The 27,202-nt window shown below is 48.1% G+C and overlaps 2 protein-coding genes across 7 annotated transcripts in view; one reads left to right on the top strand and one right to left on the bottom strand.

Annotated features, from left to right (window-relative positions):
- WDR82 (WD repeat domain 82) overlaps nucleotides 1-9,576 on the bottom strand; it is a 24,908-nt gene extending 15,332 nt beyond the window's left edge. Inside the window, exons 1-2 of one of the 2 annotated variants that reach the window (XR_012675044.1) lie at nucleotides 9,185-9,559; nucleotides 3,868-3,965 (exon numbers count right to left, since the gene is read on the bottom strand). Coding sequence is in view for 1 of the 2 variants with exons in the window: in XM_075159139.1 (XP_075015240.1) it covers nucleotides 3,868-3,965; nucleotides 9,185-9,345 (259 nt within the window). In the remaining variant the exon portion in view is untranslated. Of the gene's footprint in view, nucleotides 1-3,867; nucleotides 3,966-9,184 lie in introns of both variants that reach the window. The other variant, XM_075159139.1, reaches the window with a different exon arrangement.
- GLYCTK (glycerate kinase) lies at nucleotides 9,537-27,202 on the top strand. Of its 5 annotated transcripts, none has more exons than XM_075159125.1 (8): nucleotides 9,537-9,610; nucleotides 11,068-11,244; nucleotides 11,714-11,810; nucleotides 16,331-16,442; nucleotides 18,335-18,727; nucleotides 19,066-19,217; nucleotides 21,090-21,265; nucleotides 21,905-27,020. In XM_075159125.1, the coding sequence occupies exons 5-8, from the start codon at nucleotides 18,441-18,443 to the stop codon at nucleotides 22,808-22,810; spliced, it is 1,521 nt and encodes a 506-aa protein (XP_075015226.1). In that variant the 5' UTR covers nucleotides 9,537-9,610; nucleotides 11,068-11,244; nucleotides 11,714-11,810; nucleotides 16,331-16,442; nucleotides 18,335-18,440; the 3' UTR covers nucleotides 22,811-27,020. The 5 variants fall into 5 exon arrangements, with proteins under 5 accessions (XP_075015226.1, XP_075015227.1, XP_075015225.1 ...); XM_075159124.1 differs by lacking the exon at nucleotides 9,537-9,610 and adding an exon at nucleotides 9,735-9,817 and having other exon boundaries at nucleotides 21,905-27,202; XM_075159123.1 differs by lacking the exon at nucleotides 9,537-9,610 and adding an exon at nucleotides 9,752-9,817 and having other exon boundaries at nucleotides 10,435-11,244; nucleotides 21,905-27,202.

Here is a 27,202-nt window from a genome sequence, read left to right as displayed (position 1 = left end):
ATCTTGCCACAGTGATTAGGTCTGGTCGTTTGATTCCAAGTCAAACTTTGAAACAGAATCAAGTTAGAAACAGACAAAAACCAACTTGGTTTCCAAGGCAAAACTGGGAATCAGGCACCAGGAAAAGATACTTCCCACAGTCTAAAGTCATATTACATCTTAAAGGCAAACTGTCAAGTTTTTTGAAATTAACTTCAAAGTTGCTAGAATTTAAATACCAGTAGGTTTTATTCCATCATTCTCACAAAACTGAGAGTATCAAATCTACAAAGTTGATACTACCACTTTTTTTTGCTATACAGCATGAATCTTGCTGTCTTACCTACGTACACATCCAGAAAATAAGTCTCCAACTAAACAGTAAGCATAGGAAATGTGCAAATTCTAGCATTTAGCCAAAGAGAAGATAAAAACCTGAACTTCAAAGCCAGGACAAGACCATTAAAAAGTAACAAATCTCTCTTCTTTTTTTTAATCTGACAATCATTCTCTGCACTTAGAGCAGCTAAGCTTTAAGAGGAGGACAGAGGAATAATCTAAACCTTAGTCCACTTAAAGCAATCTTAAAAATATATTGAATAAATCAGAGCAGCACCACAACACGTCTCAAATGGTAATTTTATTCTGAGTATAGATGAACATACCAAGAGTAGCCCAGAATTGTGGAAGATGCTGTTGAGACTTTCCCCCAAAACTAAAAGAAATCCTTGCAAGAAGAAAAAATTATTACAGCACAGAAGCCACTTTTTAACCTTTATGTGCAGATCCATCTGAGCGATGAAACGTGAAGAGCACAAGTTAAACCTCTGATATCTGAAAGCAGCATCAGCAAAATTCCTTCTCACACTAGCTAGAGGATGCTAGTTTAAGCTACTGAATGGAAGAGATTGGCATTAGGCACCCGCACCATACAGCGCCAAGAGACTCCGTACTGCCGTAACAACAAGTCCTGCTGAGGCTCCAAAGATAAACTGAGGGAAAAGGACATTTTTACTTTCGACTCGGAAGAACAAGAGCCAAGAGGATGCAATATGCGCAGAGCATTTTAATACTTATAAGGGATACTGTGTTCAGAGCTTTTTGAAAGGCTCATTCAGCAAAATTTAGTTTCTGTGAAAAAATGATGAAGTTACCATTTTTGCCTGAGGTTTCACATCAAGTTGAGATCAGAGTTCTAGACCACCCTCCAGCACTTGACAAGAAAACTAAAGCTGACTGATCAAGCTGGAAACATGACGCTGGTGACGCACCATTCTGAAAGGCTCTAAGTGACCTGAGGTGACTATCCAAAACATAAATCCCCAACACCAGTGTCACATCCCATCACGGCTAGAACTGATATGCTTCAAGCATGCTGTTAAGACACTTCTCTAGCTTTTCTTGCAAGAACTGTCGTTACCTGATTTCCGAAGTATCCATGCAGAATTTCATCTTCCTTTGCTAAAGAGGAAGCACTGGGGAACTGTGATCCTTTGTGATCCTTTTTGTTGGCAGCGCTCTGTCCCAGGCAAGGCAGTGGCCTGTACAGTTATCTCCTGTACCGGGTGGTATCATAGACCCTCAAACTGTACAAACTACTACCTCAGCCTGGAATCAGGCAAGAGGAACTAGGTTCCAGGGTCTTGAGGAAATCTTCAGAAGTGGATTGGTAGCAACTCCAACAGATAAAATGCTTGGGAGCAGGCGCCAGCACTCCTATAACATGTTCCTGGGTTAATTTTCCCTCCCAGTAACTGCATAACAGGTTAACTACAATGCACCTTGCCCAAGACTGCATGCATTAGGGACTACAGAGTATCTGGTCCCCTACAGAACACGCTGCTGGTTTTATTAGGCTTACAGTTCGTAACAGCAACAAATAGTTTCACATTCTATCTTTTTCTTTTCTTCTAATCAAGTATTTATCATAATGCTACCCTGCAAGATGGAGACTGTTAAGTTTTGGTTCCTCAAAGGCTTACCACTGCTTATAAACAAAACCTCACAACTCAAAATGGCATTAAAAATGCTTCATTAAATTGTTAATTAATTGTAAATTAAATAACAGGCAAGTCAGAAATGTGACATAACAAGGTAATAACTTAAAAAAATAGTAAGTAGGCTGTGAAACAGGTTAAAAAGGTAAGTGCTTCCCATCACACTTTTAATCCTTTTACACCATTAAATCCAATTCCATTGGAAACTTCCTTGTTCCTCTAGTTTCAGGCCCAGCTGGTTCTAGTTTAACCTGACTTCCTAACTCTTAACTTCCATCTGTTCTAATTCATACTCTTTATGTTCCTTTAAGGTTCCTTAAGTAACCTAGCACACACCACAAGGCACCAGTATCTCTACTGTCAAGCTCTATCTCTGCAAAGGAAAAACCAAAACAAAACCACTATTCCAGAAATGATTATGAGTTTACAAATACAATGTTAAAACCCATTTATGAAGTGCTGTGTGAGAGACGTGTTCACTGAAAAACTCTCAGACACTGACTACAACAAACAAAATTGAGACAAAATTTGAAATGAACTCTAGCTGTTTCCAACCTTAGGAAGAATTAATGTACTTATTGTGCCAGTTCCTAAATTTGAATTTTAAATTAAACTCAAATACATTAATAGAGAGTCTGTGTGCTGATTTTGGCTGGGATAGAGTTCATTTTCTTCACAGTAGCTAGTACGGGGCTGTGGTTTGGATTTGTGCTGGAAACAGCGTTGATAACACAGGGATGTTTCGTCACGTGAGCAGTGCTGACACAGAGTCAAGGCCTTTTCTGCTCCTCACCCCACCCCACCAGCGAGCAGGCTGGGGGGGCACAAGGAGTTGGGGGGGGACACAGCTGGGACAGCTGACCCCAACTGACCAAGGGATATCCCATACCATGTGACGTCATGTTCAGCATATAAAGCTGGGGGAAGAAGAAGGAAGGGGGGCACGTTTGGAGTGATGGCGTTTGTCTTCCCAAGTCACCGTTACGCGTGATGGAGCCCTGCGTTCCTGGAGATGGCTGAACACCTGCCTGCCGATGGGAAGTGGAGAATGAATTCCTTGGTTTGCTTTGCTTGTGTGCGCGGCTTTTGCTTTCCCGATGAAACTGTCTTTATCTCAACCCATGAGTTTTCTCACTTTTACCCTTCAGATTCTCTCCCCCATCCCACCGTGGGGGAGTGAGTGAGCGGCTGGGTGGGGCTTCGTTGCCGGCTGGGGTTAAACTACGACAGCCTGTCACAAAGCTCTAGAAGCCCTTCGATGTCACCAATTTACAATGTGTAGCTATCTCAGACACCGACTGTGGAGAAACGGCATGAAAATGGGTGTTCTGTCCATTATATGGAAAAAACAGATTAAGAGAAGCAAAGCTAATCTCAGAAGAGCTCTGTGACCTCCTCCAAGCTTGGCTGGTGATCTCCTGAGTTACCTGAACCTCCTGCCCTCCCTGCTGCGTACAGAGAATGGAAAAACATGCCCTTCCGTTGCAGCTGACTTGTGTGTGTACCAGGCAGAGCTACGGCGTTTAGCCCACCTTCTGGCCACATGCTCCTTCTACCTCATTTCATGTGTAAAAAATTAAGACACAGAGGCTGACTGACGGCACTCGTATCAAACAGCAAAGTGAACAGCAGAATCAAGAACCAAACTTTTATTGCACTAACTCTTTAGTCCCTTAATATTGCAGCAATGAACAAAACTCACGTCAGCATGCTCAAAGGAATATCACCAAGTTGTGCATTAGAGTTGAACATTAATTCTTCTGTCTCTGACAGCATGTTTACCACCAAAAAGTTGCTATAATTTTTTCCCAGCTCTTTAGAGCTATTTATCCAGGCATGTAGTTTTAAGTGTAAGGAGATTAAATATGCTCAATTCCAGTTGATCACTTACCATCTATTTTGTTGGAGCTGTACACGACAGTGTTGGCAGCATGTGTGTACCTGATGAGATCCACTCCATACTTCTTACTGTACAGCGTTCTCTTTGGTCTGTCAGAAGGAAGCAGAAATAATTGCACTCTCTGCAACAAAAAGCTCAAACTAAAACTCACCACACTAACAAGGCCTGTTTTCATTGAGATATTACAGAATCATTTCAAGTGGTCAGATGTTTTCATACAAAGAAAGAAAAGCATTTGTATTTGATTTTCAAACAAGCACCTTGGTGCTTTCTCCAAGACCATCCCTAGGCTTGAGGAGTTCCCTGTAACACCTGCAAAATGCATTTGTCTCTTCAAAAAATTCTTTTTCCCCATGATGTCTACTGTAAACAGAATATGAGGAGCTAGCATAACAAGCCCTTAATGCCAAGCAGCACAGCCTCATCATTCCCTTGCCCATCCAAATCTCTAATTCATCTGCTGCTTATTTTAGGTTGAGAATAATTTGTCTTTTTGTCCTACAATACTTCAAAACCTAGAACGGGGTGTTTCATTCAGAATAGGGCTTCTCAGTATTAAGACAAACACGTATATATACCAGTAGTCTAAAAAAGCAATGGTATCACAGGGACTCCCAAACTACTGGACAATTATACTCATATCCGATCTTAATTAAAGCATGAAACTCAAATGTAACATTTTGCAACAGAATTAAAGACATTCTAGTGAGAGCGAAGAAAACGTACAGAACTGGATTTTTAGGGGTCTGGTAAGCAAGTGATGTACAGCAGTACTAGAAATTTAAACTGCAAAGTAAACTTGGAAGTAGCTGGTTAATAAGCATATCTTGGAGCGGTAGCAGTGCCTGTTTAAGCGGTGCAAGGTCTCCAACCACTCTCCTTCCCCTTTCTTCCTCCACTGAGGTAGCACGGTGGTTTCAAAGCTGGGCAGTCAACCAACAGGGGTACCAATCAACATCAGAAATAATACAATCTCTTTGGGGAGTTATTTTTAATCCAGAAATTATAATTCTGGTTGTTACACAGGCCCACAAAATATTTTACCAACACAAACCAAAGACAGCATGGGAATGGAAACAAAGAGCAGAAGCGGTTTAAACCAATATTGCTGCCAAAAGAAAAGTTTATCAGACTACACCCTCAGACAAGGTATTTCTAAAATGCTCAACTTTTTCCTTGTTTTCATTAGCCTCAAACTGACACACCCAAACAAGAACAGGAGTTGGAGACTTTTCATATCAGAACAAAAATAGACATTCATTCTTAAAGATTAATTCTCAAACAGCAGAAGCCATAGGGCTTCAAATGAACTTGCTGGGGACAAGCTTCCATTAACTGAAAGCCAATACAGCAAGTGTAATTAAAACCCATACACCACGTGTACCACTTAGACCAAATCTCAACAGATTCTTCCTCAGTTCCTCCAGTAGATTTTAAAATCAATTTTCAGATGCAAACATGCTACAGATGAAACACAACACATCAAATGTAAATTTAGACACTAAAATTCTGTAACATTATGCCTGATATACTTCCCCATACTGCTCTCTGTAGTTACCTCAGCTATGCTGTTGACCAAATTGGAAAAAAAAAATATACAACACAAAAACAAACTCAAACCAACAAAAAAACCCCACCAACCTCAAAACATACTATGAATCTCATGCCTAGTCTGGCTCTTGCTTATCTATGAAATGTCTAAAGCTCAGAAGCTCTATTCAGAATAAAAGAATATACACCAAAGAATATACACCAAGACAATAAAAACTGACAGATGGACAAAAGCACATTTACCAAAAAGATGGAAAGAAAATAATTCTGTCTTTTAAGAAAGTAAAGTTTTCATGTAAGCTGATACAAGCAGAAGCATGTCATTTCACACAAGACCAACCGCCTGTTTCCAAAACAAGATAACTAGGTTTTACATATTTTTTTAAACAAATCAAAATCACTAAACATAATTCCGAGTTTAAGGTTAATCTATCCAGCCCACTTGCAAATCAAGCAGTATCATCAAAGAAAAATGCTTTACAAGATCACAGTCAAATTTGCTATAAAGACGAAACAAAACACAGGTGAGGTTTGTAATAATATCTGTGCCTTGGTTTGAATCACTACTAGTGCAGGTAAGACCATCATCCAAAAGCAGGCTCACTGATACACCTAGTAAACACCACGGCTAAGCAGGAGTCAGATCATCACCTCTTTATTTGTATAAATAATACACAATTGATATATACTAAACCACAAGCTAAACCTTTGCTAGACCACCATTATATCATACCAGGCTTACAAATTTGCAGCCACGAGGCCCGATTCCCAGCCTCAAGGACTGCTGTACATCCCAATACACAACTGCGTTCTAAAAGTTTTCAGAGTTCATTCTTAACCCCCAACAGACACAGGTAAGCCTCTTGGTTATGCTTTTGAGCCAGTCTATTATGAAGGTATTTGGTGATGCAGAATGAGTTTAAAAAACCAAAAACCCCACACAATTCAGTTGTTTACACATTTTAAAATACAAGTGGAATCTCAGGTCCAAAATTACTGGATGCTCATGAAAAAGGAGGACAAATTTTTCAAGCTTGTTGCCTATGCTTAGAATATACATGATAAGGGAATCTGTTTCAAGGAGATAATCTTGTCCTGTCAGCTCTTGGTTACACATAACTGTTTAAACTGTCCTGACACTTTCAGAAACTGAAGTTCACTGAGATGGGGCTTGGTGATATGGTAATGACTCTCGTATCTGTATGGCTCATTTTCGTATGGCAAAACAAAGCAAACTGGATGAGGGTATACCTAAAGTATAACCAAACACAGTTGCATTTTTAATTCTACCAGCAGAACCCCTCATAAAGGGGGGGAAAAAAAAAACCAACAACAAATTTTGTCACTTTTACATGGGGAAAAGTTCTAATGTTCTGGCCATTTCATGGAGTATCTTACACTGAAACCCAGCAAGCAGTTGGGTTTCCTCCTGGCCATTATATTCATTAGCAATGACATATACAAGAAGGTAAGAGTTCTAGGCCCTTGAAATGGTGGTTTAAGGAAAAAAAAAATGTACGCCTGAAACTGCCAAATTCCACTATGTTACAACAACAATCATTCACAGATTTGATTTTTCATCTCCACATGAATCTCCCGTGACAAAGTAATTCACAGCTAAAACTTTCCAGGTGAGAGAAAAAGCATGTACTGCATCCCTAGGTACCTCTAAAAGTCACACTTACACTTTTAAGCTAATTGATAGTACCTGAGAAACTTCCAAATTAATTTTATAACCACTAGAGAAATGCATCCTGAAACAGGGGTTACCTTGATGAAACTACTCTCATTGCCCTGTAACACTGCAGTAGACGACCATCGATCTTCTACATTTAACTTAATTAAAGCAAACCCTCTGACTGTAAAGCATATATCAGGACTAAGTGGAGATAGGGATGAAAGGACCAAATGCCTCCCAACCCATCAAACTATTCTTTACAAGTTTGAAAGGGGAAGAGCAATCAATACCATCTGCATTAACATCACTCAGCCCTTCTACTATTGTATATAATTAGGGTCTAGAATACAATCCATGGCAGACACCATACGTATAAAGTCACCTATTCTTACATAAAAAAAATTAAGTAATTTCAAGTAAGAGTTCACTCTATCAGATGCTGAACACCAACAACTGTAACATGTAAAGCAAGCAAACTAAATAGAAGTGTAAAATAACATATAAGTGGTCTACAAAATTAAGAGAATATGCAGGATGCAATCTTTCAAACACAGCAAGTATGATGTCTTGGTCTGCTTGAAAAAGCAGGAGGATTAGGAATACCTGGTTTACTAGAAAATATATGCAACACTGACACATCTACCTCCTGGAACTCCCAAGCCATTTCTTTTTCAACCCTGCATTACCCTGCCTTTTCATTCTCTCTCCTACAATACACATGCTTGTTTTTCTTTCACTTTCTATATGTATGTGATGCTCTCTAGTCTTGACTTTACAAAATAAAAAAAAAACACCTCAGAATTACATCTCTACAGCAAGAATCACATGAAAATCAAAACTTAAAATTTAAAAGAATTTAAAGCAGCCAAATGCATACTTGTACCAACCGAGAGAGATTTTAATGGACTAATGACATCATTTGGCTCAATTTGTTCCAATTTTCATAGAATACAAATGCCTTTTGCGTACATTCCAAGACATCAACTGCAAGTGTTACTGGTGGTCTTATTTGCACGTTTTTATCCATGTTTTATTTAACAAGAGCACCATATCTCAAGTGCTGTGCAAATTTCTGGGGATTTATCTGTAAAACAGGACAAGCATCGTGTGATCAATGAAAGAAGAACGATAAACCGGACAACTCTGTTCAGTGAGAAACACACAGATCTTAATTCATTACCCCTAAGTAACAGAAATCAATAAACACCGTGATTGATAAAATATAAATTAAGACAACGTCTGAAGACGCATGTAAACCATAAATGTATTTAACTGTGCTTTACAGATAAAAACGCAACTAGAGAAAAAGATTTAAAGCACAGAGGACCACCTTCATCTGCAAGGTTCCCAGACACCGCTTAGGAACTAGGTTTTAAGGAAAACACCATCAAGTCTTTAGAAGTTACAGCAAACACACACCACACCATCTTCACCTTTTGGCTTAAAACATTTATCCAAGAACTTACACTCAAATTAGGTTGTTTAAAATAGCACATCTGTACACTGCTCACAGCAATTACTCCTATTTTAATTAGTGAGACTTAAGCCCAGAGAAGCCTGAGAAGTCAGTAGGCATATACGTAACAATCCCGAGACCTGGAAATGTGACCAGACTCAACCCTTTAAGCTTAACAACTATTTAGTTCTCACAGCAGTGAACTCTCTCACACTTGGGAAATTACCGTCGCTGGCTCCAGTCTACCAGAGGTAACAAGCAGAGACGCCCGTAGCGCAGACAAAACCATGCTCCTCCTATCTCTGCACCCCACTTTAACCGTTTATAATCTCCCCCCGCCTCGCCAGACATCGTTGCAGTTCCACTTACAAACCTAGACTAAAAAACAACAGAAGAAAAGCTACAGCTTACCAGCCTGCAGACAGACCTGCCACCTCCTCAGCGCAGTCGCACCGGTGCGGAGCCGGGTACAGCTTCGCTCCGAACGCCGCCACAGGCAGCAGCCAAACCGGCGGCCCTCGCAGCCCCACCCTGCCCCAGAACCCCCCCAGCCCTCCCGAAGGCAGGCATCCCCTCCCCCGGCCCGGCGGAGGAGCGGGCCAGGCCGGGTCCCCGCCACTCACTTGCCCTCCTGGCAGTCGTAGAGAACGATGGAGTCGTCGTCGCTGCTGGAGATGACGGTCTCGCCGTTGGGGCTGAAGTCGAAGCAGTTGATCTTGTCCGAGTTCTCGCGGAAGACCTTGGCCACGCGGAAGCTCCGCAGCACGTTGTCCGTCAGCTTCATCCCGCCGCCGGGCCGGGCCACGCCGAGGGCGGCGGCGGCGCTGAGGGGAGCCGGGCGGGGCTCCGGGCGGCGGCGGGAGCGGACGAGCAGAGCCTCGCGGGACGACGGGGACCGGCAGAGGGCGGGGAGGGGCGGCGGGCCGGGGCGGGCGGCGCCCTCCGGCTCGGCTCGGCCCGCTCAGGCCGCGGAGAGGCGGCTCCTCCTCATTGTGTCCGCCATCTTGCTGCTCCGGGAACGGCAGGGGGCGGCGCGCGGGGCACCCTGGGTAAGGGGGGGGCCGCGCACTTGGCCGCTGCGGGTGTTGGGGGAGCTCGGTGGGGGGGCGGGGCGTGCGCACGGCCTGCTGGGATTGGGGAGGGCGCAGCGGGGGGCGGTGTCGCGTGCCTGGCGGCCATATTGAGCGTGGCGGGAAGGCCTGCCCTCCCCCCGCCCGGGGTGGCTGTCAGCGTCTCCGCCCCTCGCGGCGCCCGAGGTGGGAAGGGGCGATCGAGGGCAGGGCCGGGCGGCTGCGGCGGGGCCGGGCTGTCGTTACCCACCCATCCGTGCCTCGCGGGGTGCAGGGAAGTCGGGTTGAGGGCGTGACGTCATCCCGTAAAGCGGGCAACGGCTTCGCGCCGCTGGGGGGGGAGTGTCACTTCCGGTGCCGGGCAGGCCCGGAGCCGCCTCTGGCCGCTCGGGGGACGCGAGGTGGAGCCGCCCTCCCGCGCGGGGCCTGCGGGCTCCGGCGCGTCTAGGGGCCCCCGGGCGAGTTTTACGCTGCGCGTAATATGCCCGATAGGGAGTTTAATGTATTTTTCCGCGTTCCCTGTGGTAACGAGCGAGGAAGCAGGCTTTGGGGGCGCGCGGCCTGCGGCGGCTTCTGGGGGGCCCCGGAGGGGACCTGCAGCGCCGAGGCGGGGCGGTGCCTACCCCGGGGATCTGCCCGGGACAGCCCGGAGTGCAGCTCCGTGGGGCGAGCGCTCGTTCCCGCGAGTATCCGTAGCCGCTGCCAGGCCGGCGTGCCATCCCCCTTCTTTGAAATACACAATGGCCGCTTTCTCATTCCTTTTTCCCCTACTTTCAGTTCAGTTACACATTTTTATTTCCCAGTGTATTTTATTCTTCCGAAAACCGGCCTCCGAGCAGCACTACAGAAACACCGCAGCTGCAGCCCTACGGTCTTACGCCACAGGCGGCGTCAGATACAGATGAGCAGCACGCGCTTTGAGCACACACGCCTTGGCTTTTGAGGCTGGTGCTCCAATACCGACACCTTGGAACTCTTATTTTTTTCTATCATGAATCTTGATGTCAGGCTCCGTGTCTGTGATTTTCTACATCTCATACCTTAAAAAGTGTAACACTAGCTGTGAGAATCTCACACCCCATGAAGATTTCCAGCACCTCACTATTTTAATTTTAGAAGAATACCAGATCTTTTGTGATTTCGGTCCCCCAAAAACTCAGAATCAAAAGGAAAAAAAATAAACCATAGATGCCTGCATAAACGTTAATTGCATTTTCCTTTCATAGTCTCCAGAATAGATTTTGATTCTGCTTTTAGAATAATATTGCCCTCCTGTGGTCAAACAACAGTAAGTGCGGGAACTATTGTCAAAGGTCTGCTTGCACGTCATTCACACCTGCTTAATTATTTTATGTGCATATATGATTTAGTGAAACAAAAGTCTTTTCTGAGATTACTCGCTCTTACTGTTTGCTTACTAGAGTTCACCGTTACAGGTTTAAACATCTAACCCGATTCACCCTTTCATGCTGTGATGGGATTGGCTCGTCAGAATGATTCACTGATTTTTACTTTGAAACGGAGACAAGATCTTCACACAGGAGTCTAGGAGGACTCAACAAAAGACGCCTTCCTTATTTCCGAGGGTCTCGGGGTCAGCTACCCCACTGCAGGTCAGTTCAAAACCTACAACTGATTTTCGTGTGATGAGAGATTTTAGAGAAGCGCAGAACGGCATGCCTCTTGCACACTGTAAATTGCATGATCAAAGCCTGGATTATCTCATGTGGGCCCTGAAGGTGACTCACCAATACCATCAGAAGACAATTTACTTCAGAACACCTACAATACTTAGCTAAGTTTTAGAGTGGTATAACACCGTGGGTTGTTGATTTGATATTTTGTCACTCCCTTTTTATTCTTTCTTCTGCCTTTCTTCCTAATCGTTGGAACTTAGTTTGTCAGTTTATACCAAGCTGGAATTTATCTGGCAGGATAATTGGATCTCCTAGCAAAATGTCACATTAAGTAGGAATTATGGATAATGCCCCTGCAAAGCTAGTTAATGGAAAAAAATGTTTAATTGCTGCTTGAGTAATATTGATCAAATGCAGTCATTCTACCTATGCATTTCTATATTAGATAGCACCATAACCCGCACAATACAGACAGACCCGTGGTTGCTCAGATGGGTGGACGTGAATTTCAGAGAGATGCTTCTGGAAACAACACTGCTCAGGTGAATAGATTTCTGTTGGACTCTGCTGGGAATGGTGATTCTCTCCCACGGTTATGATTGAAGGCTTGTGTGGAGGACTTGTATCCTACAACTTGGCATCTCTTTATGGACTCTTGAAACTAAGCGTGATGCTCTGGAGCATTGAACCCTGTCCCTGCTGTTACAACATGGAATCACAGAAGTGTGGGGAGAGGGGACCTCTGGAGCTGCTGGCTCCATCCTCCTGCTCAGTGCAGGACTATCACCAGTACAAGATCAGCTTGGCAGTGGCTTTGCCTAGCCAAATCCTGAAAACCACCTAGCATGGAGACCACAGCTTCTCTCAGTGGCCTGATCCATATAAGAAGAATAAAGAACTTTTTGCTAATGTCCAATGTGAATGTCCTGGCTTGCAAATTGTGGCCATGTTCCTTCTTATACTTTCTGCCACTACCAAGAAGGGTTCATCTCCGCTATCTTTATAACCACTATTCAAGTAGTTGTAGCTGCTATTAGGTTGTTCCTTAGTTGGTTGCACCACTTGGTTCCCAGCCCACCCTGATGCACGGGGATCCTGCCCCAGCAGCAAAACTTCACACTTCTCCTTGCTGAGCATCATGAGGTTTCTGTTCCGTTGGCCCTGACCTTCAGTTTGTCACGGTTCCTCTGGAAGGTGGCTCTGTCAGCACTTCCCCCAAATTAGGCACTCTGTGCTACCCTCCAGGTCACTAATGAAGCCGTAGGGTGACACAAACCCCAGCAGAATCCCTGTTGATTACCAGCTGTCACCTGGACCCTGAGCCACTGATTTCCACCCTCTGAGCCCCGTGGTCAAGCTGTTTCTAACAGTGTGTTTGCCCAGCCCACACTTCTTCAGTGTGTTCATGAGAATGGTGTCAAAAGCCTCGCTAAAGTCAAGGTAGATTACATCTGCCGCTTTCCGCTTTCCCCATAGCCTCTTGTCTCAGCCTAGAGGGCAGCCGTAATTGTCATCCTGTGACTGATTAATATTCCTGGCTTTTTCTCCTCTTCTGTTATTTCCAACCGAGGAGCTCATAATTTTTTGCTATTAATCCCAAAGAGCATGACCTTGTATTTTGCAGTACTGAATTTCGACCCCTTTCTATTATTCCAGTCCTCAAGGCTGGCAACTTTTCATCTTCTCTAGAATACTATGATCCTTCCCTGTGTTTTAAATGACTCTCAACTTTGATTGCAAGTTGACTCAGAATAGGGAGTTTGAGAAATTGCAGCATGAAAGGAAGTAGACTTGGCATGGACTTGGCTTCAGGGTAGTACTGTTCTGCAGTGCGCTACAGAAGGATTTTTTAGTAAAAAATTTTTCTTCCCTGCAATCCCCAGTGCATGGGAAAATCATTTCCAAAAGGTATATAGGGAGTGAAGGGAGTGTGACCTAGAAAAACTAGTAAGATGCATATGTCAAATCCAGTTAATTTTTTTACTAATGATACTGATCTATATATATAAAATGCTGAACAGAACACTTATCTTCCCTGTGTTTGGCCTTAGGCTACATTCCCCATCAAAGGCAAAGAGACCCTGTTGACACTTTCCTGGTGAGTAAATCAATCATGAGAGCAACATATTTCTTTTCCCAGAAACATATAGAAAGACGGGTATTGGAAATTAGGACTCCTGGGTTTCCCAGAGCTCAGCACATTCTTGAAACAAAGGTATTCAGACTCCATCCTACTTTCTCCCTTGCCTGCCTGGCAAACCCTCTGTGCAGCTCTCTGGTCTCATCGTTCTGCATCTGTCCACCATCATCCTCTTTCCCAGTTATGGATGCAGGACCACCACAGTGAGCGGGGGCAAAAGGACCTTTCACCCTGTCCCTGCGCACCCACTTGTGTACTGGACCCTTCATAGCTGACCAGTGATGAGTTGGTCCATCCTAGCTGCAGACATTTTCTCTTTCATAAAATGTGAATGAGGCAGTGCGGTAATTTTATGCAAATCCATGTGCAGATTAAAAAATTAATCAAATTCTGAAATTTTCATTTAAAGAGATTAGTCTTGAAAAATCCCCCATCTAATCCTCCCAGAACAGTCACTTGGAACAAACCTTCACCGCTTTGTTTTCCTCCTGGGTTCAGTGCATCTCCTGGAAAATTTTCTCGTAATACTTTTGGGACCATCTGGAGCAGCAAGTTTGAGTTTGAGCAGGGCTCACCAGCCGAATTAAAGTTGATATATCAAATGATAGAAAAGATGTGTCAGTAAGTGGGAACATGGGAGTTTAAGGCAGTAAAATCTCCACTCTGTTGTACTTCATAGGTAAACTCCCATGGTAATGCATGAAAAATGGAAGCGGTAAGCCTCAGTGACTCCAACGGTAATTTACGTACCAAGAGGCCAGAAGAAAGTCATGTAGCAAGAAAAACGAGTAGCAAGAGACACTGCTAAAACTTGCTGTGTCTGGTAGTTTACTGCTGTAACAAAGATGTAATCTGTCTTTTAGAGCTTGAGCTCAAAATTATCCTCGAACAATTGGGGTTTGATCCAGTGCCATCTCAAATTTTTTCCGAGCCCCTCAGGGATTTTGGAGTTGACCCTGTACACTGTGGGCCAGCCACCAATCACTGCCACACTGGGGGAAATCCAGAGGAGTCCCGATGACATTAAAAATAAATTCACTTAGGCCCATGAAGATCTGTTAAATTAGCCATCCTGGAGCATTAACATACAATATCCTCCGATCTTGCATCTGAAACACTCAGGAATGTGTGATTGGGTTGGCCTGCAACAAGCCCAATTGCCCCAACTTCAAGAAAACCACAAGCCTGTGATGCAAACCCTTGAACAAACCTCCAACCACATCACCTGGAATAGCTCAGCTCTGCCCGGTGATGGCAGACTGGCCCCTAGAAGGGAATATTTTTCTGGCTTTCAAGTACCTGACATGGAGCGAGGTGCTGGCTCGTTTTTCTCACTGCACAGGCATGGCCAGCTCATTTGTTCACTGTTTTCCTCCCCAGTGTGACTCCAAGTTTATGGCTCAGACTATGCCCCCCTATGTCCATGCTTTTGGTCTCATGCCACCATCCAATTTACCTGGCAACTTATCACATTTCTGCCCCTAGTGCTGGATTGTTTCTCTCTCCCTCTGACTTTGGCTCCTTGCCTGCAGAATTGCTTTAATTAAAAAGTTAATGAAAGGTAATGCAAACGAGCGCTTTGCCTGTATTTTATCACAGTCCAGCTCCTTTCACTTCCTCTTTCCCAGAGATGGTGAAAATGAGGAGCTGGGTTTTTGCTGCTTTTTTTTGTAAGAGTGAACAGTGGAAATTTCTGCAGGCTTAGAAGGAGCCCTTGAAGAAAGAGCTTATAATGGTAACGCACGCAAACAAGTATGTAGATGGTGAACATTATTCATCAATGAAAGCTGAGGAAGTTTTCATTTAAAGGGGATTAATCTAAACCCCTTACAGTCCTCCTCCTCTCTTTGGAACAGGCAATTCTTAGCATCATTTTCCTCCTAAGCTAAGTGTGAACTTCTAGAAAACTTTCCACAAGACTATCTATACCCCAACTCCAAATTATCCTGAGGAGGGACAAAGGGAAGGTATAAAACCCAAGCCCCACTACTGCCTATAGCATGTCACCTTATATCCATATAGAAGAGGGCTCGTTCATCCCTATGTGATTTCCCTGAGAAATTGGGGAACAAAGATTAGTGCGTGAAGCAATATGAGTTACATCATCAGCCCCTTCTGCCAGCCCAGATTCCTCCTAGCCAGCAGTGGAAAGAGGAAAACGCAGGGATGTGAGGATGTAATTTCCCCACATGGAATACGCAGCAGCTAAGTGGCAATTACATCATTTCTAGACCCACCGTCCATGGAAGTAGTCTGAGAGCTGCCATTTGGATTATTTTTCTTTCCAAGGCTGCCTATGTCTTGGTGTGGGGTGATGTTCTCTTGATCTTGTTTTTCAAGCCCTAGTAAAATGAGTAGGAGTTTTATTTTTTGTCAATATCTACAGTGGATTTCATAGCACTGATTTGTAGTTGTTCCCTGATGACATTTAATACCCAGTGCCTGAGACTGTATAAATAAATTACATAAAGATGGATTTGTGGCATCATTAGCAGCACCCCCATTCCAAGGGGAGCCTCCAGTGAGCCTGCGTGTCTAATCAGAGTTGACAAGGAGCAGAGTTACACGCTGAGACCTCCAAAGCTAATGGGTCTGTGCCAAATTCAGCTCTCTGTTGCGTTGGTGTAAAGTTGGATAACCTCTGACTGCAAGGGGCTTTTACACCGGATTTACTCTGTGTTTACACCTGTGCACTGAGATCAATGTCAGGCGACGTGCCCGAAAATCCTTAGAAGCAATGGAAAGACACATGCTGACTTCAACAGACTCTGGATCAGGCCTCGGTGGTTAAAATATAATCTGAGTTCGGAGTGCAGAAAACAGATTACATGCCTGCTATTGTAGCGAAATGCTTTCCAGAGCGAGCATGAGCAGTATGTACACAAGTGCTAGATGAATTAAGCTGGCATTTATTTTTTTCAGCTCCAGTAGGAGAGGATTGCTTTTCAACAACTTGCGCCTGCTGTGTCGTGTCTGGAGTTGGAGCTGAGCAGAGCCGCCGGGAGGGCACATGTGACAGGAGCCGCAGTTGCAGGTCTGGTTGTGCTCAATTCCCCTGGTCTTCAGGGTCAGCCGTGCACAGAAACATCAAGGCAGAGACAGAGCCTGTTAAAAGCTTTGGGGCTTTATTTTCTTAAGCTCCCCTGGCTCCATTTAAGCCTTTTTCTCCAACCACTTCTGCAAACCCTGTATCGCAGCTCAGACGAGGCGACCTGGGGCGTGATGCACCTCTGTTTTGTAACACCTTCCTCTGATTGCGCTGTGCTGCCAGGTGAATCGGAGACCTGCTGGGAACGGAGATGCTAATCTCTGTTCCTGAGAGGTGTACGTCTGACTTCACCGGTGTTAGCACGGTTACTCTGGCTCCATTGTAAGAGGGCTGAGGCTCAGTGGTTTAAACTGCTGGCAGCACCAGCTGCTGTAAACTTTAGGCGTCTAGTAACAAAGTGGTCAGGACCCTGTCTTTTATCTCTCCTCATGATTGAAAAGTCCTGACCAGTATCTAAAGGGAGTGTAGATAGATAGTTTATCTGCCCTGTGTTTTGCCTTTAAAATCTGTTTCTCTTAAGCATTGAATCATTTTTTTCTCTGGCAAACCTATGATTCTCCACATAGTTTTACCTGCAAGTCCCTTGTCCAATAGATTTCAGCGTGTGCCCCAGTTTCACTGCCCGAGAAGGTGCTTGTGTGGAGGTTTTCATAGAGCCCTTGGGTCCTTGCAGCAAAATAAGGCAGATTTAGACCCAGAGGAGCTGTTGGAAAGCTTGTCTGGCTTAATGATTAACACTTTGCAATGCTATGGGAGTGTTAGGACAAAGAGACCTCTGGACTCGTGAGGTCTCCCAGAAGAAGCCAGCCACTGGCTTTGCACCGAAACACATCCATTTACTAGAGAGAGGATTAACTCTCTCTGGTAATTTGAATGGGTCTGTGATCAAGTGTGTTGCCTGGGCTGCTTCAGCCTCCTGGCATCCTGCCTTAATTGCCTGCACTGTAATTGCCGTGAGCGGGAGAGATGCAGATCACAAGGATCTTTGATCCTGAGAAGCCAGCAGTGAACTTGCTGCCAGTTAGCGGAGGGAAGGAGAAATGCTAGGAGGGAATAGATGCGTGCATGCTGGCAGGGGCTGCCTTTCCCCTGTCAGGACAAGTGTCTGCCCTTGAGCAGTTGAGATCCTTTGGTCCACACTCACCTCTGTTGCATGTAATGCTAATACTCAGTGGAGACTAGCTCAAATGGGCTTTCACAGACACAGCTGGCAACTTTGCCTGGATCTTAAGTCCTGTTTGGGCTCTAAATGTGATTTTAATGGATAATGAGAGCACTAAAAAATAAAGGCGAATGAAGCCTTGTGTTAATTTGCTGTTTGGTGGGGAAACCTCATTACTGGTCTCTCTGTGACCACCAGCAGCAAGGGATCAGGCAGCCAGCAAGCCTGTTGTTTCTCCAAAGTCTGTGCGTGATGCTGTAGAGACACATGGGGCAATGCGCAGCCAGAGAATGAGATCAGCATTTGGCTAGCACGAGAAAGGGAGTTAATGCAGTGAAAAGCTGTTCCACTCAGACACCCTGCTCTCTCCAGGACAGCGAGCAGCTTCCACAGTTTGGAAAGGCATCAAACGCTGAGCAAATAGAAATGATGGCTTGCCAGTGGCAAATCTACAGTGATGCAGAAGCTGGCTGGTAGGGCTCACCTTCCCTGTGGAAGTGATGGGATTGCAGGGGAACCACAAGCTGACAGGTAGTTTAAATGTGACACTGGATCCTTCCCTCCCTCCTGCCTGGGCAGAGGTTTGAAAATGCTGCTGATATGGCACCTTCGTCTAGAGGAAACAGGAACTGGAGCTCTGTTGTTCATGTTTTGGCCTCCCTACTCTCCCTGTGACAGCCCTGTCTCTTCTGCTAGTGTTCACTTTCCCTTGCAGGTTGGAAGGTGCCCGCTGCCCCAGCTCTCGCCTTGCCAGCGTCAGCAGAGTGTGTACCAGCCCACCCCACCGAGCAGATTGACTCAGCCTGGCTGCCCTGCGCAGCATGTCCCTCTGCGAGCACGCACTGTCCCTCTTCCGCAGCGCGGTGGGCACCGTCCGGCCGGCTCCGATGCTGAAGAGGGCTGTGAAGCTCCAGGGAGACGGGTGCCCTCAGCTGCTGGTGAAGGGCCAGGCCTTTCCAGTGAGGAGGGACCTGTACCTGGTGGGTTTTGGCAAAGCTGTGTTGGGGATGGCCGCAGCAGCAGAAGAGATCCTGGGAGACCACCTTGTTCGGGGGATCATTAACGTGCCACTAGGCATCCAGGAGAGCCTGCAGCGAGCAGGAATGCCGTAAGGGGGGCTGTGTCTGGACAGTTTGGGGGGGTAGGCTGCCAGATTTATCCTCTGTGGGATGTTGCTGTGAACCCCTTCAGTCCTTTCCAGCTGCCCTCGCTTCTGATGCCCACCCTATCCACCACACCACCCTGGTCTTCAACCTACATCACATCCCGGTGGCACCAGTGACACAGCCCATCTCTTGCACTGGATGTGCTGCCTCCCCAGCCCTGGGGAAGAGACACTCAGCAAAGGCCACCTCCCCGTCCACCTCTGGTGCACCAGGCCCATTTGCCTGCCTGCCTGTGTAGGTGCACGTGTCAGTGGTGTAATTGCCTCTCTTACCTCACCAGGGAGATGCTCCTGAAGCCACACAGCAAAATCCAGGTCATCGAAGGTGCCAAGAACAACCTCCCGGACCCAGAGGCTCTGAAGGGAGCAGTTGCCATCCAGGAGCTGGCTGAGGGTCTGACTGTGGACGACCTGCTCCTTGTGCTCATCTCAGGTAGTGTGGGGATCCCAGGGAATGGGCTCCGCTGACGGCCCTCCAGCCGCCTGCCCACACGTGGCCGTGCAGCAGGGGAGCGCTGTGCTGTGCTGGCCCTTTCAGCCCTGACACTTGCACCTCTGTGATTTTTCCTCTCCCTTCTCCCACCAGCCTTTCTCCAGGGATGCAGGAGGGGAAGGCATGGGGCTACCTGCTGCTGCAGTGGACACGCTATCTCCCAGCACTGGGGAGAGGCTGAGCTGCGCAGGCTGGGTCCTGCGGTTGCACCGCCACTGTGAGATGGCACCTCCGGGCACAGCCTGCCAGCTGCTCTCACCCCTCAGCAAGGAGATGCTTTCTTCCTGCCCCCTCCTTACATTTGGGGATGCAGACTTGGAGAAGCAAGCACTTGGTGGACTTGCATGCTCCGAATTTGTGCAGGGATGTGAATCTGTAAGTTGAGATTCGGGACTGACCCTTCCCAGGGCTTTGCTGCTTCCCGGCCAGTGGAAATGAGGCCCCCAGGTTTCAACACAGTGAGCTGCACGATTGCAGGGTCAGCCCTGAACACCTCCAGGCCCTGTCTGCTAGGGCCCCGGGCTGTCCCCAGACCCAGGGCTGGGTAAGAAAGGTGGATATTGTGCATCAGAGGGATGCAGCGACATCGCCCCAGGCTGAGCTCAGCTGGGAGAGTGGGTGTCACGGGGCATTTTGCATGCAGGGGCTTGGAGCAGCTCTGTAGAAATCCCTTGGTCTCCTCTACCCAGTGATTGTTCCTCTGTGGATGCTGGAGCCTGATGTGGTGCAGGGAGAATAGTGCCGTTAGGCAAACACCCAAGAATCTAGCTGCGCTTGCTGGGGATTCCCCTGGGCTTCCTCCTGTCCTTTGGCTACGGGGATCTCCAAGAGACTCCTCAGCCCTTCGGGGAGCCTGTACAGGATCTCCCCGTGGCTGTGACTCCCTGTGCATGTGCACTCCCACACAGCAACCGGTCCCCAACTGCTCCTGCCTCTCAGCTAGATCCCTGGCTATTGACTGAAACACAGGCATTTGCATTTGTTTTTCTTGCTCATCATGTTTTATTGATGCTGATTTGTCTCAAACCTCTGAGCAGGCTTTGCCTTTTGACAGAAGCTTTCAGCTGTACTTCTGTGCACGTTCACTCTCTGCTCAGATCTTGCTCCTTTCTACTCTGTATTTTCCATCCATTCCTCTTTTCCATTAGAACTTTTTTTCTTTGCCTTCCTTTCCACGTTTCCAATGCCCGCTTGTATCAGACAGGATTCCCATCAATGAGGCTATCACCCTGGACTGTGGGTGTGCTTTGTCCTTTGCGTTACTCTCTCCCCCTTTCCTTTCCTCCCAGGCCTAGATGAGTGCAGTTCAGCAGTTTCTGATCTTGCTGCAGACATAGCTGGTCTTTTTACACACTGTCCTGAATAAACGGAGCCAGCAAAGCAGGCAGTGTCTCCACCTGCTTAGCACTGATGCTGTGCAAGTCATGGAGCCCGTGGTCCCTGCTCACCCATCCAGGTAGCCCTTGAAAAAATCAGTGTGACAACACACGAATAGCCTGATGTAGTGGGGGTAGTAATTGCTGGCCTTTCTCTGTCATCCCCGCAATACTGCAGGCATGCAGTACCCTGGTCCGGTGAGGTTACGCTGCCCGGGTGAAGTGTAGCTGACTGCAGACAGTGCAGGGCAGCAGTGATTAAAACCCGTTGGTGAAGACAACTGAATTCTCCAGAGATATTAGCACAGTTCCCCAACCACCTCTGCCTTCCCGCTGCGCACTGGTGAGGGAAGAGGAAAGGCTCAAGTGTTGAACAGCCTTGCTTTCCTCCCGTCCTCCTTTTTCTGATGTTCTTGCCATCTCTTCTACATCCTAGGGGGTGGATCAGCCCTGCTGCCTGCTCCCATCCCTCCCATCCTCCTTGAAGAGAAGGAAAAACTCACAAAGATGCTGGCTTCCCGAGGAGCTGCCATACAAGAGCTGAATATCGTCCGGAAGACACTGTCCTTGCTGAAGGGTGGAGGGCTGGCCCAGCTCGCATATCCCGCACGGGTAACTGAGGGGAAGCCCCTGCTTGCTCAGAGATCACCCATCGGCCCTCAAAATAGGAGTTTAATCAACTGACCTAAGTGCGCTTGCAGGGTTTTTTCCCCGTCACTGAGTGAACCACCTTTGCACACTGTTTTGGGACTCAGATTTCCTTGAGGACCCAAACTCTCAGGGAGATAGAGGTGGAGAAGGGGGAATTCAGACTCCGCAAATGTCAGCCGTCCCATCACACCACTCTCAGCAGACCCCAGCCCTCACCCAGCAGGCACTTCCAATGTGTGGTGCTCCACCACAGCGCTTTCGAGGCTGGATCCGACCCTTGGCTCCCCTGGGGACTGTTGTCAGCACGTGCCATCGCTGAACCCACTGTAGGTTACCAGCCTGACAAATCCAGCGGCATGGGTTACATCTTCCAACGTGATGGTCCAGCATCAAAGGACATTTTAGATCTGTGAGTTCAAGAAGGGCAAGGTGACTCTCATGGGCCCTTAAAACAAAAATGGGCCAAGATCTGCCCCTGTTTCCATCTGCTTTGACATGGGGGTGGCGAAAGTATAACTCAGAGCAGCGCTTATGCCAGGGCTCTTGTGTGGTCACCTGTCTCTGCCTCCCGCAATAATGTGCAGGTGTTTCTCTTGGTAGGTGGTGAGCCTCATCCTTTCTGATGTGATTGGTGACCCCCTGGACATCATAGCGAGCGGGCCCACTGCTGCCAGCTCCCACAGTGTCCAAGACTGCCTTCAGATACTCGCCAAATACAACCTGCTGCACAACCTGCCCAAGTCCGTGGAAACAGTCCTGTCCAGCTCTCCCTCCAAGCCCACTGCTCCGGAAGACTACTCCCACGTTTGCAACATCATCATCGGGTCAAACACGCTGGCTTTAGACGAGGCCAAACGCCAAGCCGAGGGCCTGGGCTACGCAACTCTGATTCTGAGCGCAGCAATCTGCGGGGAAGTCAGCTGCGTCGCCATGCTGTACTGCCAGCTGATCCGGCTGGTCTGCCTGGGCTTCACCGGCCTCGGAGAAGGGCCCCTGGGCGATGAGGTGAGGAGGAATCTCCTGCAGCTGGCGGCAGAGCTGGAGATCCCAGGTTTGAACCTTGCTGAGTTTCTACGGGCCCTGCGAGGATTAGGGCGTGAAAGACCAGTCTGCATCCTGGCCGGCGGAGAAACCACAGTTCAGCTTCAAGGAACCGGCAAGGGAGGGAGGAACCAGGAGCTGGCCCTGCGCGTGGGGCTGGGGCTGCACAGGGCACAGGCTATGGAAGTCAGCAGCCCCCCAGGGAGGTGCGAGATCGTCTTCCTCAGCGGGGGAACGGACGGGCAGGATGGGCCGACGGAGGCGGCAGGGGCCTTCTGCAGCCCGGAGCTGGTGGATGAGGCACTGCAGGAGGGCCTCGATGTGGAGGCTTTTCTGAGCAACAACGACTCCTATACGTTCTTCAGCCAGTTCCACGGTGGGCATCACCTCCTGGTGACAGGCTTGACGGGCACCAACGTCATGGACATCCAGGCCATTTTAATTAGAGCCACAGAGAGATCATGAGAGCTCCCTCTGCAGATATCCAGATGCATTTAATTGGGATCGGGGGTAAATTAAGGCATCAACACTGCAGACAAATGTAAACTACTTAAATTAGGGCTTGCTGTCGAGGGTGCTAATGTCTTTGACAGAAAGAATCCACTAATTAGACACATGAGTGGACGCCCACAGCAAAAGCAAGCACTTGTAATTGGGATCAGAGGAAGGTAAGAAGTCACATTACAGACACGGAGGCCAGATTTAACACTTCTGCTGAGAGCCGCCACTCTTGTGACTGCTTCAACTATAGTTAAAAGATGTGGGGAAATCGAGGCCAGGGTAGGACTCTCCATGCCAGGGAAAGTCCTCACTGTGGCTGTTGCATCTCCAGTGCCCCCAGCTCAAGAGCAGCTCAGCTTTTGCAGGTTCACAGAAGTGCATTACGGTGACTGAAGGATGTAAAAGCAATAGCAAGGCCTGCCCAGCTAGAGGCAGGTGGGAAGGGGACACCCAGCACCCACTCCACGCGCCAGCACAGTGCCCTGCAGCTCCTCCCACACGCGGTACCCGAGGCGACACAGAGACCCCAAGCCCAGCATGATGCACACCCAGCAGCGCGGCTAAGGAGCACGTTGGCCGAGAGCAGCGTTTGATACTGGACGCATGACACAAAAGCAGTGCCCAGTGACAGTGACACAGAGGGTGATATACCTTCACTGTGCAGCATAAGGAAGGGGACGACTGAGGTGCAGTGGCAAGCCAGCTGAGTGGAGTCCTTCTCCTCCAGCCTTCTTCCCTCCGCAGGGGCATCCTGCCCGCTGATCCCTGTCAGGAGAGAGCCTCCATGCCAGCTGCATGTATGCTATGAGCTTTCACGGTGTTGCTTTCCAACTGCTTAGAAAACAGTCGTGCATCCAGCCTGAGCCACTGACCTTTCTTCTGCACTGAGGCAGAAGTCGCTGTCACTCTGATTAACTCTGCTAATTCCACAGAACAAAAGGCAAGGAAACCTTCACACTCGGCTCTCCTGACCCATGCTGCTGAGCTGATCAAAGGGCAAAGCTGCCGGAGCCGTGCTTTGACAGGAAGCCGCTCCCCCGCATGTATAAGGACGCAGTGGTTATCACGGTTTCGTCACCTACTGCAGTGCAACATGTGGGAGAGCAGAGATGAGCCGGGTTTCCCAGGACGTGGAGCCTACGGTGGGGCTGGATTTCAGAAGGGCTCTGCCTGTAGCAACAGGCACAGTGATGGTTTTGGCTGGATATTCAAAGGACTTCAGCTCAGCAGCCAGTATGACCCAACAAGTCCGACTCCTTTTGAATATCTGCCTGCTTGTTACAGAGCCTAAGTAGGAGCTGAGCTCCTTTGAAAATCCAGCCCTAATTTAACAGGATACGCTTGACTCAGACTCTTTCCAGACAGACCGACCTACTCCGTGTGGCTGATCTCATCTCGTGACATAAATACACCATCCTGCCAACACATGAGTCGTGGTGTCTCACTGAACAGTCGTTTTGCACCCCACTCCAAGATGGATCAGAGGGTGGATTTCTGAGGAGGATGCAACACCTCCTGCTTTGGTTTCGAAGCCAATATCTAACAAGCAGGGGTATCAGCAGGACCGTCACGGGGCCTGGTATTGATGCCAGGCTGGCAGCTGGACTGTCTGGGCCACAGCCCAGGCGTAGTGTCAAGGCATAAGCCTGGGGATTTCAAAACTTCAGTCTTACCCCAGTGGTTTAAACTCATCCACGCATCTCATTTGTCCTCTGAGTCTGAAGGTCTTCTGTAACATGCCTGAACTTGCTCACGCTGGCAAACAGCTTTGAGATCTGCTGGGGAAAACCTGCCAAGCGTTATAAAGCTCGCTGTGCCCCCGTGATGTCAGGTGGCAGTTGTGCTGGAGAAGCTGCTTTGTGCCGGGTGTTTTTCTCCAGAGGTGGCCAGCAGGTTTCAAAGCATTTGGCTTTTGCTGCGTGCCCGGCATGCCAGCACCATGGGGGCACTAACACGTGCAGTGATACAGCCAAAAAGTATGGGCTGCGGCCAGGATAACTGGCTAAAGCTGGCTCCAAAATGTTAATGCTTCCTGTCCAATTCTGCTCCAGTGAAATCCAGAGTGACTCCAGTTTTGGGCTGGGGTGCCTGGCAGAAGGGTCACTGGCATCTCCAGCAGCAGGTCTGGCGTGCCAGCCTGGGCACGCTGCCACAGGCCCACCATACCCCTGCGCTCTGCCCACAGCCCTGCCATGTTGCTGAGCGCTGCGATAGTCCTTGGAGCTGCGTCGCAGTCAAGTTCAGAAGACCTTGGGCTAGCGCTCGCTGGCTTCTCCTGGGAAATGCCTGCCACATGTACCCTGAGCAGTGTCCTTGCTTTCTAAACAGTGGCTTTTCACTAATGATTAAAAACAGTTTGTGTTGGGGAGGAGAGAAGGCTAATAAAAGGTTTGTCGAAAGGATGGAGCTCTTTGAAGTGCACTTCACATCTACATTTGCTTGGCCTCCATACATGGTTTTTGTTCTTGTCCTTTCTTTTCTAACGAGGAGATAACGGGACAGGGGGAGGTTGACCAAGGACACCCAGGTTACAGAAAAACTTTTCCTCTTCTGGTGCTTCTACCTGGATAGATTGAAGCTCCACTTCTGAGGGATTGCTTGAGTGGATCTTGTACATCTTCTGCCTAGGGAGGAAAGGAGCTTTGGTGCGCACCCCCTACAAACAAGGCATTGTTTTATTCCTCTGGACAATACTCAGCACAGAATTGCTGTTACTGCTCCAGCCCAACGCCAGCTCCCTCCGACCTGCGGTCCCTTCGCTGACAGCAAAAGACCCCCTGCGTGAGCCAGCATACTTTTGGGCCACGCTTCGTCAGGTTTTGCAAGGATTTGTGAGATAACAGTTGCATCTAAAGACGCAACAGCATTGCTTACCTGCCAAGGAATGATTTGCCTCCGGGCTGCCGGAGCCTGCCAGGAGCCATGACTTTCCTGTCAGGAACTTGAGTGAGCCACCACAGCTGAGCAGGGCTTTGCAGCTTGCCCACGCTGTCCCGGATGGGATATTAGCACCATGGGAGCGTACCCGGGCAAATGAAGAAACCCAGAGTGTGACTGCGGTCACACCGAGTGATCCCAGTGTGCAGGTCATGCTGGGACCAGCTCCGTGCCATCCTGGCTCTGGGGTGCTTGCACCTAAGGAGACAAGTCACAAAAAGAGTGAGGACAATAAGAGTTGCTTGGTTTTGACACTCCCAGTCCCTTCCCTTTTTACTGGAAAAGCAAAACTCTTTCTATGCCAGCCAGCCTCCAGGAAGGAGAGAGATGGGTAGAGACGGCCAACAGCTCCCTGGCCACGTCACCGTACGTGGGCAGGGGACGCAGGGACAGCCATCGTGAAAAGCACACCCAGGCACTGGACAGGTAGCGGGTGAGCAAAGCCCGGGTGCTTTCGGGGTCGATTTGCTCTCCTAAGCGGGCTGCTTGTAGCCAAACAGTGCTAATGGCCGGGAGAAGTAACTGCGTTATTAACAGCGCAAGCTTTTGGCAGTAAATTAAAAATCTTGGCTGCCGCCCTTGGCTCTGCTCTTGCCTCTTAGGAGACATTAATATCACAGCTCCCCAGCATTCCCATTATCACTTCATTAAGGATCCAATAATGATAAATGTGGATGGTTTTATTTTGCACGGAGCCTGATTAATGGCTAATATTTCACTAGGTGTTAATGGGGCCCTTCCTTTATGGAGGGATCGGAAGGGGGCTGCCTTTCATCTCCTCCACAAGCTGGGTAATCTTCACTATTTTCGCTAATGTGACAGATTTAACGCAAACCTTGAAGGAGCGGCTGAGGCCTCTTGAGAAACTATGAAGAGCGTTGTGCTTGGGGCAGCCCTGGCTGCCGTGGCCGTTCCCCAGCTCCTTTCTCTTTTTTCTCCTCTTCCTCTTCTTCTTCTTCCTCCCCTGTCCTGCTGGCAGCGCCTCCTTCCAGCGCCTGCACCCAGATGCTGCCAGAGGCTGTCACCCATCTCCCGGGATAGTGGGTGGCAAAAGCAAAGCCGGGTCTCCCCAGGGATGAGCCCACCAGCGCAGCCGCTGGGGCTCTCTGCAGCAGATGTGGTGCAGAATCAGGCCCACCCTTGCAAGGGGGTGCAATGCAAGGAGTGGGCTTGTGCTGGCCTCACCCCAAAGCAGCTTGGCACCCCTCACCTGCCCCCCCCGAGAGGTCTGGGGAGCCCGGGATGCAGGACAGAGCCCAGGCTGAGGCCAGCACCCCGGGGTATAGCTTTGGTGGCCCCTCCGAGGCCGGCTCCAGTGGCACTGTTCCTGAGGGACTGTTCTCCGCCGTAGGACCCCGGCGTATTGCACGGCTTCAATCCCTATATGAAGTGGGATGTATAATCACATAGGAATAAAAA

The sequence above is a fragment of the Calonectris borealis genome, chromosome 10 (assembly GCF_964195595.1).
Source record: "Calonectris borealis chromosome 10, bCalBor7.hap1.2, whole genome shotgun sequence".
In the NCBI taxonomy this organism is placed as follows: Eukaryota; Metazoa; Chordata; class Aves; order Procellariiformes; family Procellariidae; genus Calonectris; species Calonectris borealis.
Note: the sequence above shows the minus strand (reverse complement) of the source record. Positions and strands in the feature narration are given on the sequence as shown.